The sequence below is a fragment of the Lucilia sericata genome, unplaced genomic scaffold (assembly GCF_015586225.1).
Source record: "Lucilia sericata isolate MDLA Ls3-8-SP2 unplaced genomic scaffold, ASM1558622v1 Contig000874F_arrow, whole genome shotgun sequence".
Lineage (NCBI taxonomy): Eukaryota > Metazoa > Arthropoda > Insecta > Diptera > Calliphoridae > Lucilia > Lucilia sericata.
In genome coordinates, this window is record NW_023994865.1 from 121,633 (window position 1) to 138,612 (window position 16,980).

Here is a 16,980-nt window from a genome sequence, read left to right on the forward strand (position 1 = left end):
AGTAATGATGAAAAGAAAGACCCTACATCAAAATTTGCGATCATAATGATCGCTGACAGATTTCATTATTCATGCCTTGCAAGACAAAAATCATGATCGTCAACATCTATTTGTTCTAAGACATCTTATCAATATAATTTGCGCTTTAAAATATAGAAAGACCACGATCATACAGATCACGTTGAAAATCATATTTAAACGATTTGAGATTATGAAATTAAGCCTCCAGTATTGAGGAAGGATTACCAGGAAGTTGTTATAGATTCTTCTATATAAGTCAATCTAAAGAAGAGTTACTTTAATGTATTAATAACTGTAATTACTTTGCATTTTTGAGTGTAGGGTAAATAAATTCAAAATACTAAATATTACAAAGTAGCTTGAGACAAACTGAAAATAGTTTAATGACATTTGAGTAGCCCTTAACATTTTTGCTTAAAGCTTAATCTTTGTAAACTTACAATAGGGAAGTTTCATATCAAAAGAAAAGACTAGACTATAGATTATACTATAGACTAGACTATAACCTAGACTATAACCTAGACTATAGACTAGACTATAGACTAGACTATAGACTAGACTATAGACTAGACTATAGACTAGACTATAGACTAGACTATAACCTAGACTATAATCTAGACTATAGACTAGACTATAGACTAGACTATAGACTAGACTATAGACTAGACTATAGACTAGACTATAGACTAGACTATAGACTAGACTATAGACTAGACTATAGACTAGACTATAGACTAGACTATAGACTAGACTATAGACTAGACTATAGACTAGACTATAGACTAGACTATAGACTAGACTATAGACTAGACTATAGACTAGACTATAGACTAGACTATAGACTAGACTATAGACTAGACTATAGACTAGACTATAGACTAGACTATACTAGACTATAGACTAACTATAGACTAGACTATAGACTATAGACTAGACTATAGACTAGACTATAGACTAGACTATAGACTAGACTATAGACTAGACTATAGACTAGACTATAGACTAGACTATAGACTAGACTATAGACTAGACTATAGACTAGACTATAGACTAGACTATAGACTAGACTATAGACTAGACTATAGACTAGACTATAGATAGACTAGACTATAGACTAGACTATAGACTAGACTATAGACTAGACTATAGACTAGACTATAGACTAGACTATAGACTAGACTATAGACTAGACTATAGACTAGACTATAGACTAGACTATAGACTAGACTATAGACTAGACTATAGACTAGACTATAGACTAGACTATAGACTAGACTATAGACTAGACTATAGACTAGACTATAGACTAGACTATAGACTAGACTATAGACTAGACTATAGACTAGACTATAGACTAGACTATAGACTAGACTATAGACTAGACTATAGACTAGACTATAGACTAGACTATAGACTAGACTATAACTAGACTATAGACTAGACTATAGACTAGACTATAGACTAGACTATAGACTAGACTATAGACTAGACTATAGACTAGACTATAGACTAGACTATAGACTAGACTATAGACTAGACTATAGACTAGACTATAGACTAGACTATAGACTAGACTATAGACTAGACTATAGACTAGACTATAGACTAGACTATAGACTAGACTATAGACTATAGACTAGACTATAGACTAGACTATAGACTAGACTATAGACTAGACTATAGACTAGACTATAGACTAGACTATAGACTAGACTATAGACTTGACTATAGACTAGACTATAGACTAGACTATAGACTAGACTAGACTAGACTAGACTACTATAGACTAGACTATAGACTAGACTATAGACTAGACTATAGACTAGACTATAGACTAGACTATAGACTAGACTATAGACTAGACTATAGACTAGACTATAGACTAGACTATAGACTAGACTATAGACTAGACTATAGACTAGACTATAGACTAGACTATAGACTAGACTATAGACTAGACTATAGACTAGACTATAGACTAGACTATAGACTAGTCTATAGACTAGACTATAGACTAGACTATAGACTAGACTATAGACTAGACTATAGACTAGACTATAGACTAGACTATAGACTAGACTATAGACTAGACTATAGACTAGACTATAGACTAGACTATAGACTAGACTATAGACTAGACTATAGACTAGACTATAGACTAGACTATAGACTAGACTATAGACTAGACTATAGACTAGACTATAGACTAGACTATAGACTAGACTATAGACTAGACTATAGACTAGACTATAGACTAGACTATAGACTAGACTATAGACTAGACTATAGACTAGACTATAGACTAGACTATAGGACTAGACTATAGACTAGACTATAGACTAGACTATAGACTAGACTATAGACCTAGACTATAGACTAGACTATAGACTAGACTATAGGACTAGACTATAGACTAGACTATAGACTAGACTATAGACTAGACTATAGACTATAGACTAGACTATAGACTAGACTATAGACTAGACTATAGACTAGACTATAGACTAGACTATAGACTAGACTATAGACTAGACTAAGACTAGACTATAGACTAGACTATAGACTAGACTATAGACTAGATATACTAGACTAGACTACTAGACTATGACTATAGACTAGACTATAGACTAGACTATAGACTAGACTATAGACTAGACTATAGACTAGACTATAGACTAGACTATAGACTAGACTATAGACTAGACTATAGACTAGACTATAGACTACACTATAGACTAGACTATAGACTAGACTATAGACTAGACTATAGACTAGACTACAGACTAGACTATAGACTAGACTATAGACTAGACTATAGACTAGACTATAGACTAGACTAGACTATAGACTAGACTATAGACTAGACTATAGACTAGACTATAGACTAGACTATAGACTACACTATAGACTAGACTATAGACTAGACTATAGACTAGACTATAGACTAGACTATAGACTAGACTATAGACTAGACTATAGACTAGACTATAGACTAGACTATAGACTAGACTATAGACTAGACTATAGACTAGACTATAGACTAGACTATAGACTAGACTATAGACTAGACTATAGACTAGACTATAGACTAGACTATAGACTAGACTATAGACTAGACTATAGACTAGACTATAGACTAGACTATAGACTAGACTATAGACTAGACTATAGACTAGACTATAGACTAGACTATAGACTAGACTATAGACTAGACTATAGACTAGACTATAGACTAGACTATAGACTAGACTATAGACTAGACTATAGACTAGACTATAGACTAGACTATAGACTAGACTATAGACTAGACTATAGACTAGACTATAGACTAGACTATAGACTAGACTATAGACTAGACTAAAGACTAGACTATAGACTAGACTATAGACTAGACTATAGACTAGACTATAGACTAGACTATAGACTAGACTATAGACAAGACTATAGACTAGACTATAGACTAGACTATAGACTAGACTATAGACTAGACTATAGACTAGACTATAGACTAGACTATAGACTAGACTATAGACTAGACGAGACAGACTAGACTATAGACTAGACTATAGACTAGACTATAGACTAGACTATAGACTAGACTATAGACTAGACTATAGACTAGACTATAGACTAGACTATAGACTAGATATAGACTAGACTATAGACTAGACTATAGACTAGACTATAGGACTAGACTAATAGACTAGACTATAGACTAGACTATAGACTAGACTAGATAGACGAGACTAGACTAGACTACTAGGACTATAGACTACGAGACAGACTACTATAGACTAGACTATAGACTAGACTATAGACTAGACTATGACTAGACTATAGACTAGACTATTGACTAGACTATAGACTAGACTATTGACTAGACTATAGACTAGACTATAGACTAGACTATAGACTAGACTATAGACTAGACTATAGACTAAGACTATAGACTAGACTATAGACTAGACTATAGACTAGACTATAGACTAGACTATAGACTAGACTATAGACTAGACTATAGACTAGACTAAGACTAGACTATAGACCTAGACTATAGACTAGACTATAGACTAGACTAGACTATAGACTAGACTATAGCCTATACTATAGACTAGACTATAGACTAGACTATAGACTAGACATATAGACTATAGACTAGACTATAGGACTAGACTAGACTAGACTATAGACTATAGACTTGGCTATAGACTAGACTATAGACTTGGCTATAGACTAGACTATAGACTTGGCTATGGACTAGACTATAGACTTGGCTATAGACTAGACTATAGACTTGGCTATAGTCTAGACTATAGACTTGGCTATAGATAATAAATCAGACTATATACCAAACTATAAACTAGAGCAAGGACCAGATTATAGACCAGTCTATAGACCAGTCTATAGACCAGACTATAGACAAGTCAATAGACTAAACCACAGATCAGACTATAGGCCAAATGATAGACCGGACTATTAACTACGCTACTGATCACACTATGGAACAGCCTATACATCAGACTATATGCCATTCTATAGATCAGACTATGGACCAAATTATAGATTAAATTATAGACGAGACTATAGATGAGGCTATAGACAAAAAATATACCAAACTGTAGACTATATTATGGACCAGACTGTGGACTAGATAATAGACGGTTATAGAAACTATAGACTAAGCTATAGATCAGATTAAATTATGGTCAAACCATTCATTATTATTATATTATAATATATGAGGTTATAGACCAGACTAAAACGTAGACGGGGTTTTAGATCAGAGTAGAATCCAGAATACAGAGTAGATAATAGATGGGACTGTAGAAAATACTGTGAGTCAGACTATAGACCAGACTATGGATCGTATATAGATGGCAAATACAACTTAAATAACCTAGACAAGAATCACTGTAACAACTTGAATTAGACTCCTCAGAATAAAACTGCCCATTTACAATAAGTTGTAAATAGTTTTACACAAAATGTAAGTAAGTTGTTAAAAAGTTAACAAAATCCAAAGATCAATGAAGCATTTTCCACGCAATTTATTTTACACAAATTTTACGCAGTTAGTCAGTCAGTCAGTGAGTTTAGACAATAAAAAAAAAAATTCGTCGGTTGACTGCATGGCTGGCACACGCCTACAATTCTAACAGTTTCAACTAAACTCACAACCTAAAGGTTGGTGGTGTCTTTGAAAACGTTAAAAAAACCTTGAAAATTTTAACAATAAAGTTTAGTTGTATTTTAACAATATTTTTCTATTTATTGTTTGTAATTTTCATAAGAATTGTTTTCTTTACGTGCAAAATGTTTTTTTTTTTTCTATATAGAAAATTAATATTTGTTTTTGGCTTATTAGGCAAATCACTTATAATAACAAAATACTATTAAATTTCCCATTTGTTGTTGTGTTGGAAAATTAAAGTAAAAAATTCTTAATGGAGTATTTTTAAAACTTTATATAAAAACCTTTTGCATTGTTGTAGTCAGTGTCAGTTGTAATTGTCCAGTGTTTAAAATAAAAACAAATAATCAGAACCCTAATCTTGTTCTTATCTCAAAATTTCTAAGTGTTCAAAATGTCTAAGTTTTTCCAAATTTTCTATTTATTTTTAATTGTTTTGGTGTGTTGTTCAGTGGTGACTTCAGCTCCCACTTCAAGTCTAGCTGAAGCTGAGGATTTAGATACGGGTACTGCAGCTGTTGCCGAAAAGGATTCTGAATCTGATTTAGAAGGTTCTTCTTCATATGGTTATGGCTTTTATTCATCACCATATTTTGGTGGCCATTACGGTGGTTATGGTGGTTATTATCCTTATTATGGCGGGTTATGGTGGTTTAGGGGGATACTATGGTTTGGGTAAGTGGATTTGTGAAATTTATCTAAAGCAATAGATTCCTTCGGAAATATTCAAAATATCAAGGGAATAAAGTGACTTAATAGGATCTTAAATAACATAAGTTTAAGGTTAAAGGATTAAATTATGTGATTTTTTTAAAGATTTATTCAAATTTATCAAGATTATATTATTTATAGAAAATCCTTAATCTGAAAATTTACATTTAGCAATCTGACAAGAATTTATATTTTTGACAATAAATAGAAAAGAAAAAAAAATATGTGATCACTCACCAAAATATGATCCTCCGAAATGGTCAAAGACCAGTGATGATTCCTAAAATAAAAAAATATATTTATGTACATAAAATATGAAAATATGTTGCCTTCTCACTTAAATCTATCGCTTAAATCGAAATACACCGAAATTAGAGATAAAAGGACGATGATCATTCTTCAAATCTATTATTTGAAACTTAATTCATTTGATATCGAATGTTTTGGACTTAAAATAGTGTTATACAAAAAAAAAAAAAAAAAATACGGTTCTTCAAAGTGCTAAATAACTCAAACCCATTAGATATTATATTCAAAATTTAATTTTTTCCAAAATTATTATTATTAAAATTTTGTTTTTGTAGAAAATTCTCAAAAATTTATCTTTTTTACAGAAAAATTTTTGAATTTTTTTTTTTTTTTTTTGGAAAATTTCAATTTTTATAGAAAACTAGCTATACCCAGTGTGCTTTGCTACCCTAAAATATAATATATAAAATATAATTCATATGGAAGGTGCCACGCCCTCTATCGGCAGTCGGCCCATTCTTTGTCCTAACTATTCATGTCGATACCAAAGTTTGAGGTCTCTAACTGTTATATTTTCTCCGATATACTAATTTAAGATTTTTTTTATATGGGAGGTGCCACACCCACTGTAGCTAGGCTGCCCATTTTATCAACATGTATTCCTATGGATTGTTCATACAAAATTTGAGGATTCTAGCTGTTGCAGTTTCTGAGATATGCGACTTTTAATACTTATTTCGTATGTAGGCGTGGCACCTCGCCAAGTTGAAATTCAAAAACAAAAGGCTACCTTCCTTCCAGATCTACCGTAAGACACTGTGAAAATTTCAAGAAAATCGGTTCAACTGTTTATATTGATAATGTTATTTTATAGAAAATTATCGAAAACTCCCTTTTTATATTATTTTTTTAGAAAATTTAAATAAATTCTTTATGTTTTATAGAAAATTTTCAAAAATATCTCTTTTTAAAGAAAATTTTTGAAAATTTCTATTTCTTTCTAAAATTTTTTTTAAAGAAAAAGATCAAAAATTTTTTTTATAGAAAATTTTTATATAAATGTTTTTTTTAATTTTTTTTTTTTTTTAAATTTTTATATAAATTTTTTTTTTAAATTTCCTTTTTTATAGAAAAAGTCTATTTTTTAATACAAATTTTTTTAAAATTTTTCTATTGTTTATAAACTTTTTTTTTTATTTTTTTTTTTTTTGAAATAGATATGTCTCTTTATTATAGTTAGTGAGTTAGTTAGTTAGTTAGTTAGTTAGTTAGTTAGTTAGTTAGTTAGTTAGTTAGTTAGTTAGTTAGTTAGTTAGTTAGTTAGTTAGTTAGTAGTTAGTTAGTTAGTTAGTTAGTTAGTTAGTTAGTTAGTTAGTTAGTTAGTTAGTTAGTTAGTTAGTTAGTTAGTTAGTTAGTTAGTTAGTAGTTAGTTAGTTAGTTAGTTAGTTAGTTAGTTAGTTAGTTAGTTAGTAGTTAGTTAGTTAGTTAGTTAGTTAGTTAGTTAGTTAGTTAGTTAGTTAGTTAGTTAGTTAGTTAGTTAGTTAGTTAGTTAGTTAGTTAGTTAGTTAGTAGTTAGTTAGTTAGTTAGTTAGTTAGTTAGTTAGTTAGTTAGTTAGTTAGTTAGTTAGTTAGTTAGTTAGTTAGTTAGTTAGTTAGTTAGTTAGTTAGTTAGTTAGTTAGTTAGTTAGTTAGTTAGATAGTTAGTTAGTTAGTTAGTTAGTTAGTTAGTTAGTTAGTAGTTAGTTAGTTAGTTAGTTAGTTAGTTAGTTAGTTAGTTAGTTAGTTAGTTAGTTAGTTAGTTAGTTAGTTAGTTAGTTAGTTAGTAGTTAGTTAGTTAGTTAGTTAGTTAGTTAGTTAGTTAGTTAGTTAGTAGTTAGTTAGTTAGTTAGTTAGTTAGTAGTTAGTTAGTTAGTTAGTTAGTTAGTTAGTTAGTTAGTTAGTTAGTTAGTTAGTTAGTTAGTTAGTTAGTTAGTTAGTTAGTTAGTTAGTTAGTTAGTTAGTTAGTAGTTAGTTAGTTAGTTAGTTAGTTAGTTAGTTAGTTAGTTAGTTAGTTAGTTAGTTAGTTAGTTAGTTAGTTAGTTAGTTAGTTATAGGATGTTAGTTACTTCATTTATAGTATAGTTAGGTTGCCCACAGTGTTATCGAAAGCTCTGCTCTATTCCACAGTGACAATTTCTCCCCTAAGTATTACTATAAAAGAGTCTGAACTAATTCTTTTCTCTCTCATTCTTTACTTTATACAGGTTATCCCTACTATGGTGGTTACTATGGTTATCATGGTCTACACGGTCACTACTACTAGATCACACATTCCATACCCTGAACAACAAAATAGAGTACACATCTAAATAATTTTAAGTATCTCAAATTTAAGAATTTTAATTATTATATAAGACATTCTTAAATATCAGTATAATTAAGCTATTAATTGTTTATTTGTTTTCTTTTTCTTTCTGATTTAAAAAAGTCTTCTTAAAACAGCATTATTTTCATTAAAACCGTTAAAAAAGAGTCATTAAAATCATGTACCAGTTTCATTTACTCAAAATATATGAAGGTTTTTTTGTATTAAGACAGTTTTTAATTTAACCCAAAAATAACATTTATTCAGTAACAATAAAAATTAAATGGAAAGTGAATATTGTGTCATTTAAATATTTTATTTTTTTTGTTGTTTTTATTGATTTGCGTTTAAATGTTTAAAGCGTTTTGTTGCTAAAAAAAATCAATAAATGAAATCTTGTACTTGTTGTTACGAATGACTACCATTTTTTTAATTTTTTTTCCATTTTTTCCAAATGAACAATTAAATATTGAAAATAAAAAAATAAAAATAAACAGGCTTACGTTTTTTCTCGTAAGTATGTGTGTGTTACACTCCCTTAAAATTTATAAAATAAAAACACTTCTTGACTACAATGACTTACTTTTGTTTACAAAAACAGTACTATTGCCTCAAATTAATCATTTTAATAGTTTAACGAAACATGGAAAGTGTAGATTTTAATAAATAATAAATCATCTGTTATATTCAGTTACAATTATAACATGATATTGACATCTTTTTAATAATTATCACAAAATTTGTTGTGGTCAGATATTTTACATTTTTTTTTAATTTTACAAGGTCATTAACACATTTAATTAGTGTATGTTTTTCTGTTTTCATATTCTTTTTCGGTTTATTAAAATTATATTAATAACTGTTTGGTATTTCAAATGATAAATGATGAAAAATAACCGCAACTTAACAAACGTTGATGACAATAATTTTAAAACATAAATTTAGAGTATTTTTTTAAATTTACAGAATTTTGGTCCCAGGTTTATTCAGAAAAGTACATAATTAAATTAAAAAACTACACATCAACCTAATCATAACATTTATGATCGAGTAAAAATCATTAATATACAAACTCGATTAATCGATTCGTATACATAACTTCGGTCTCAGTTTGTTTTGTTATCGTTACACTTTCAAAAAAACTTTTGATTATTTTATTTATTTAAATCAATTTTTTTTTTAGAAAACCTATTAAAACTTTATCCAAAAATAACAGTTAATAAAACTTAAATTGTTCATTAAAATTGTTGTTTTATTTATCATAAAAGCAATATCATGACGTATTCATATGAGATTCCATATTAAATGTATCAATACATCCCAGCAAAATATATATTTTTGAATTTGTAATGCAGTAATGTATTTCTGCCTCTATAGTCTAGTCTATAAGTCTAGTCTATAGTCTAGTCTATAGTCTAGTCTATAGTCTGGTCTATAGTCTAGTCTATAGTCTAGTCTATAGTCTAGTCTATAGTCTAGTCTAGAGTCTATAGTCTAGTCTAGTATAGTCTAGTCTATAGTCTAGTCTATAGTCTAGTCTATAGTCTAGTCTAGTCTAGTCCTAGTCTAGTCTATAGCTAGTCTATAGTCTAGTCTATAGTCTAGTCTATAGTCTAGTCTATAGTCTAGTCTATAGTCTAGTCTATAGTCTAGTCTATAGTCTAGTCTATAGTCTAGTCTATAGTCTAGTCTCTAGTCTAGTCTATAGTCTAGTCTATAGTCTAGTCTATAGTCTAGTCTAAGTCTAGTCTATAGTCTAGTCATATCTAGTCTATAGTCTAGTCTATAGTCTAGTCTATAGTCTAGTCTATAGTCTAGTCTATAGTCTAGTCTATAGTCTAGTCTATATTCTAGTCTATATTCTAGTCTATAGTCTAGTCTATAGTCTAGTCTATAGTCTAGTCTATAGTCTAGTCTATATTCTAGTCTATAGTCTAGTCTATAGTCTAGTCTATAGTCTAGTCTATAGTCTAGTCTATAGTCTAGTCTATAGTCTAGTCTATAGTCTAGTCTATAGTCTAGTCTATAGTCTAGTCTATAGTCTAGTCTATAGTCTAGTCTATAGTCTAGTCTATAGTCTAGTCTATAGTCTAGTCTATAGTCTAGTCTATAGTCTAGTCTATAGTCTAGTCTATAGTCTAGTCTATAGTCTAGTCTATAGTCTAGTCTATAGTCTAGTCTATAGTCTAGTCTATAGTCTAGTCTATAGTCTAGTCTATAGTCTAGACTGTCTATAGTCTATAGACTACAGACTATAGTCTGGTTTATAGTCTGGTCTATAGTCTAGTCTATAGTCTAGTCTATAGTCTAGTCTATAGTCTAGTCTAGACTGGTCTATAGTCTAGTCTATAGTCTAGTCTATAGACTGGTCTATAGTCTAGTCTATAGTCTAGTCTATAGTCTAGTCTATAGTCTAGTCTATAGTCTAGTCTATAGTCTAGTCTATAGTCTAGTCTATAGTCTAGTCTATAGTCTAGTCTATAGTCTAGTCTATAGTCTAGCCTATAGTCTAGTCTATAGTCTAGTCTATAGTCTAGTCTATAGTCTAGTCTATAGTCTAGTCTATAGTCTATTCTATAGTCTAGTCTATAGTCTAGTCTATAGTCTAGTCTATAGTCTAGTCTATAGTCTAGTCTATAGTCTAGTCTATTGTCTAGTCTATAGTCTAGTCTATAGTCTAGTCTATAGTCTAGTCTATAGTCTAGTCTATAGTCTAGTCTATAGTCTAGTCTATAGTCTAGTCTATAGTCTAGTCTATAGTCTAGTCTATAGTCTAGTCTATAGTCTAGTCTATAGTCTAGTCTATAGTCTAGTCTATAGTCTAGTCTATAGTCTAGCTATAGTCTAGTCTATGTCAGTATATAGTCTAGTCTATAGTTAGTCTATAGTCTAGTCTATAGCTAGTCTATAGTCTAGTCTATAGTCTAGTCTATAGTCTAGTTATAGTCTAGTCTTATAGTCTAGTCTATAGTCTAGTCTATAGTCTAGTCTATAGTCTAGTCTATAGTCTAGTCTATATTCTAGACTATAGTCTAGTCTATAGTCTAGTCTATAGTCTAGTCTATAGTTAGTCTATAGTCTAGTCTATAGTCTAGTCTATAGTCTAGTCTATAGTCTAGTCTATAGTCTAGTCTATAGTCTAGTCTATAGTCTAGTCTATAGTCCAGTCTATAGTCTAGTCTATAGTGTAGTCTATAGTCTAGTCTATAGTCTAGTCTATAGTCTAGTCTATAGTCTAGTCTATAGTCTAGTCTATAGTCTAGTCTATAGTCTCGTCTATAGTCTAGTCTATAGTCTAGTCTATAGTCTAGTCTAGTCTAGTCTATAGTCTAGTCTATAGTCTAGTCTATAGTCTAGTCTATAGTCTAGTATAGTCCAGTATATAGTCTAGTCTATAGTTTAGTCTATAGTCTAGTCTATAGCCCAGTCCATAGTCTAGTCTATAGCCCAGTCCATAGTCTAGTCTATAGTCTGTTCCGGTCTATAGTCTGGTCTATTGTCTGCTCTGTAGATTAAAACTTTTACTGGGATATTTTCATAAGTATTATAGTGCATTTTATGTTTGAATCATTGTCTTCATAAAAAGTAAATTTTTAGAAAATCAATAAATTTATTTTGGGGGAAAAAACACAACAAAGATGAATGAAGAAAACAAATCATAAATAAAATTGTGCACGTAATATCCGTTAAATATAAATATTTACTCGAATTAATGAATGTATCTTTAGCTGTATTTTGATTGTTGTTTCTTAATGATATTCAGCGCTAATGTGGCGACGTTATTTAATTTATATGTATAATGAGCTGACAATTTTAAAATGATAGATTTTGAAGATGATTGAAAATGAAAACTGGTTGGAGTTTCAAAAATGAACATACTCATCTGAACTTTTGTTTTGTTAATAGATATTCATAAGTGTAATTTTCCGGTTCTGGGGAAGCAGTTTTTAATAATAAGAAAATTTAGGAAATTGGAAATGTAAAGAAGAATCAGTTGTTTGAAATAAAAATGGAAAATTGAGAAAGCGAAGTTAATCCAGTTGGTTAGTAAATTGCAAAATTAACTAACCAATTTCATGTATTATGTTTGAAAAATTTAAATAATAATTTCAATTTATAATTTGGCAAAAATGTTTCATATGACAAGAGAACTCAACTGGAGCTCTGTTTGCCACTTTTTTTGTTTACCTTAAAAACGCGGTTAGTTGTTTTTGTTTATTTACGTGCCACTATTTATTTGTTTTCTATAAAAAAAAAAAAACACAACTAGTAGGTCTAGTTCAAATATTATTAAACTTCCGTGACCTATAGCAATAGTTAATGACAAAAGTTAATGATTTCTGTAGATCAAACACATCATGAATGGTAAGAAAATAAAAATAAACTAAAAACACATTTAATTCGTACAAATATTGATAAATAACATTAATTGTAGTTATTGAAACCATTTAAATGAATTATAATTAAAGAAATAAAACTGACAATAAATTTTAAAATTAAATATTAAATTCAGACAAAAAGAGGTGTCTAAAGGTGGTAACTATTTAGTGAAAAAAAAAACTCAAAACAAATTTGAAAATTAAACAAAATGAAAAGAGTTTTATAACTTGTAAATAATTTCTGTTACTAACCGTGTGCTGGTACTGTAACGTTTTCTGTTATTTGATTGACGTGATTAATGATCAGTTTTTTAAGGTGGAATTCACAATTTTTTTTTATTTTGTTTATAATTGCTGGTATTAGTTTAAAAATTATATTCTTAAATTTTTTAGTTAATTTTACATGTTGATACTTTTATGTCTATTTAAAAGTTATTATTATTGTTAATGTTATGTGTCAAAATTGGGGTCATTAAAACATCTTCTCGGCTTGATTTTATTTGTGTAAATGGTTAGTTAAACTGAGAACACGTGAATTTAACTAGTTGGGTGATATAAATCTTTAATAGTGAGCATCAAAATTAAATAAACACCAAAGAAATATTATTAATTTAACAAACCTCCTTAGATAGTATCTTATGAAATACGTCCGCTTACTTTTGACCCTCACTGTTTGTATGCATAAGTTTACTCTAACTATATAAAACACAGCTAGCTATAGATTTGAAATTAATAGGTTTTAGCTTATATTTAAGTTCAATGAAATTCTCACATTAATAAAAATTTGAGCTAAACATAGACATTATCTTAGATTTCAGCCTACTTATTAAAAATAACTTTTTTAATATACCATAACTTACATATTAATAAATCATATTTTATTCATAATTATTTTAGTGAAATCCTTTTTAGTGTCTTGTGAATATTTTTAAAAATTAGTTACAGGTTATTTAAACATGAACTTTAATGTTAATTGTTAAACATTTTTTGTTAAGACTTTAAAAACAAAGTTAAATAATACGTATGTAAAGTTATTTAATTTCAAGGTTTATACGTTTTAGTTCAAAAATTTTAGTGCCAAATTTAACCATTTATATTTAAAGACTCTCAATGGCACTTGGCCATTTCAGTTCTAGTTTTGATCTAGTACAGAACTAGTTCTATTCTAATTTACTTTTAATTCAGTTCTAGTTCAGTTCTAGTTCAGTTCTAGTTCAGTTCTAGTTCAGTTCAGTTCTAGTTCAGTTCTAGTTCAGTTCTAGTTCAGTTCTAGTTCAGTTCTAGTTCAGTTCTAGTTCAGTTCTAGTTCAGTTCTAGTTCAGTTCTAGTTCAGTTCTAGTTCAGTTCTAGTTCAGTTCTAGTTCAGTTCTAGTTCAGTTCTAGTTCAGTTCTAGTTCAGTTCTAGTTCAGTTCTAGTTCAGTTCTAGTTCAGTTCTAGTTCAGTTCTAGTTCAGTTCTAGTTCAGTTCTAGTTCAGTTCTAGTTCAGTTCTAGTTCAGTTCTTTCAGTTCTAGTTCAGTACTAGTTCAGTACTAGTTCAGTTCTAGTTCAGTTCTAGTTCAGTTCTAGTTCAGTACTAGTTCAGTTCTAGTTCAGTTCTAGTTCAGTTCTAGTTCAGTTCTAGTTCAGTTCTAGTTCAGTTCTAGTTCAGTTCTAGTTCAGTGCTAGTTCAGTTCTAGTTCAGTTCTAGTTCAGTTCTAGTTCAGTTCTAGTCCAGTTCTAGTTCAGTTTAGTTCAGTTCTAGTTCAGTTCTAGTTCAGTTCTAGTTCAGTTCTAGTTCAGTTCCAGTTCAGTTCTAGTTCAGTTCTAGTTCAGTTCTAGTTCAGTTCTAGTTCAGTTCTAGTTCAGTTCTAGTTCAGTTCTAGTTCAGTTCTAGTTCAGTTCTAGTTCAGTTCTAGTTCAGTTCTAGTTCAGTTCTAGTTCAGTTCTAGTTCAGTTCTAGTTCTGTCAGGTTCTTAGTTCAGTTCTTAGTTCGTTCTAGTTCAGTTCTAGTTCAGTTCTCGTCAGTTCTAGTTCATTCTAGTTCAGTTCTAGTTCAGTTCTGTCAGGTTTGTTCAGTTCTAGTTCAGTTCTAGTTCAGTTCTAGTTCAGTTCTAGTTCAGTTCTAGTTCAGTTCTAGTTCAGTTCTATGTTCAGTTCTAGTTCAGTTCTAGTTCAGTTTCAGTTCTAGTTCAGTTCTTAGTTCAGTTCTAGTTCAGTTCTAGTTCAGTTCTAGTTCAGTTCTAGTTCAGTTCTAGTTCAGTTCTAGTTCAGTTCTAGTTCAGTTTCTAATTCAGTTCTAGTTCAGTTCGAGTTCAGTTCTAGTTCAGTTCTAGTTCAGTTCTAGTTCAGTTCTAGTTTCAGTTCTAGTTCAGTTCTAGTTCAGTTCTAGTTCAGTTCTAGTTCAGTTCTAGTTCAGTTCTAGTTTCAGTTCTAGTTTAGTTCTAGTTCAGTTCTAGTTTAGTTCTAGTTCATTTCAGATATATTTCAGTTTGGCGTATTAATGCTACTTTTAGATAAATAGGGTTTCTATTTGAGTTAGTCTTTGGGTTTTGTATGTCCTCATGTTTTTTATAATATACCAATTCAATATCTACAGCTGTTAAGAATAAAAGTGATCGACTTTTAACTACCACCAAGAGTAACTATTATTAGCCGCCATTGCGCGCCACTGGCTATTATGCAACGGTGCTTTATAAGGTCGCCATACAAATGTGTAACAAACTTTTTACAATAAGACTAATGTAATGTGAGTATTTACATCAAGTATAAAGATTCACTTTTTTCAATAGTTTTCAATTAAATTTATTTTTGTAAAGGGATCATTTAACAAAAAAACAAAAATTATTTAAGGTTATTTTCATTTGTAACTTTACAATGATTCACAAGACTCGTATAGTTTTGTTACATTTTTAATTTAACCGCAATTATTTATGGTGGGTTTTTTCTTATAGCTTAAGAAAAAAATTTACAAAAACAGCCTGCAGTCATCAATTTAACGATCTCTAACACCAAACGCTCTGCATTAGATCAGGAAAAAATGTACCAGTAACCAAAAATTAATTTGACATTGAGTTCAAATTATTTACAATTAAATAAACTAATTAAATTTCATTTAAAATAAACAAATAATTGAATAGCAGTTTAATGTTTATATGTTTTCAGGCATTAGCAGCAATTGCTGGTGATTCGTTCACTTTTATTAAAGAACAATTGTGGTTGAGAGTTATTTGTTTAAAAAACAAAATAATTTATTGGGTCATTTGGAAGGTCATTGTGAAGACATTATTATATGAATACAAAAGAAATTATATGGTATTAAATACTATTTAATTGAATTTGTGTAAAATGTTTTAAAGATATTTAAACATTTAAGGAAATGTTTATTTTTGGAGAATATTTACGCTTGTCAAATTCCGTAAATGGCAAATTTATTGAATTATTCTGATAATTAATGAAGATATTCGGAAAGATTAGAGTTTTTTGAACTCATAAGTTAAGGTGAGATATGATGCTTGATTTGATCGACTGCAATTATTTCCACAATCTCAAGTTCATCATAAAATATTTTTCTTATTATTTTATTTAAATACTGCTAAATTTTTTACAAATTTAAAATTTCAGTTTTTTTCTAATGTAAGGGATAATTTATTAAAGTTATAAGCAAAACTTTAAAAACAGAACTAGAACAGAACTAGAACAGAACTAGAACAGAACTAGAACAGAACTAGAACAGAACTAGATCAGAACTAGAACAGAACTAGAACAGAACTAGAACAGAACTAGAACAGAACTAGAACAGAACTAGAACAGAACTAGAACAGAACTAGAACAGAACTAGAACAGAACAGAACTAGAACAGAACTAGAACAGAACAGAACTAGAACAGAACTAGAACAGAACAGAACTAGAACAGAACTAGAACAGAACTAGAACAGAACTAGAACAGAACTAGAACAGAACAGAACTAGAACAGAACTAGAACAGAACTAGAACTAGAACAAACTGGAACAGAACTAGAACAGAACTAGAACAGAACTAGAACAGAACTAGAACAGAACTAGAACAGAACTAGAACAGAACTAGAACAGAACTAGAACAGAACTA

At 29.7% G+C, this 16,980-nt stretch overlaps 1 protein-coding gene across 1 annotated transcript; it reads left to right on the forward strand.

Annotated features, from left to right (window-relative positions):
- The first annotated feature begins 5,531 nt into the window (after positions 1–5,531).
- Positions 5,532–8,791, forward strand: LOC119608712 (prisilkin-39). Its single transcript, XM_037963230.1, is given in 3 exon segments — positions 5,532–5,846; positions 5,848–5,887; positions 8,416–8,791. Coding segments are annotated over 3 exon segments (339 nt in total). The 5' UTR covers positions 5,532–5,606; the 3' UTR covers positions 8,475–8,791.
- The last annotated feature ends 8,189 nt before the right edge of the window (positions 8,792–16,980 follow it).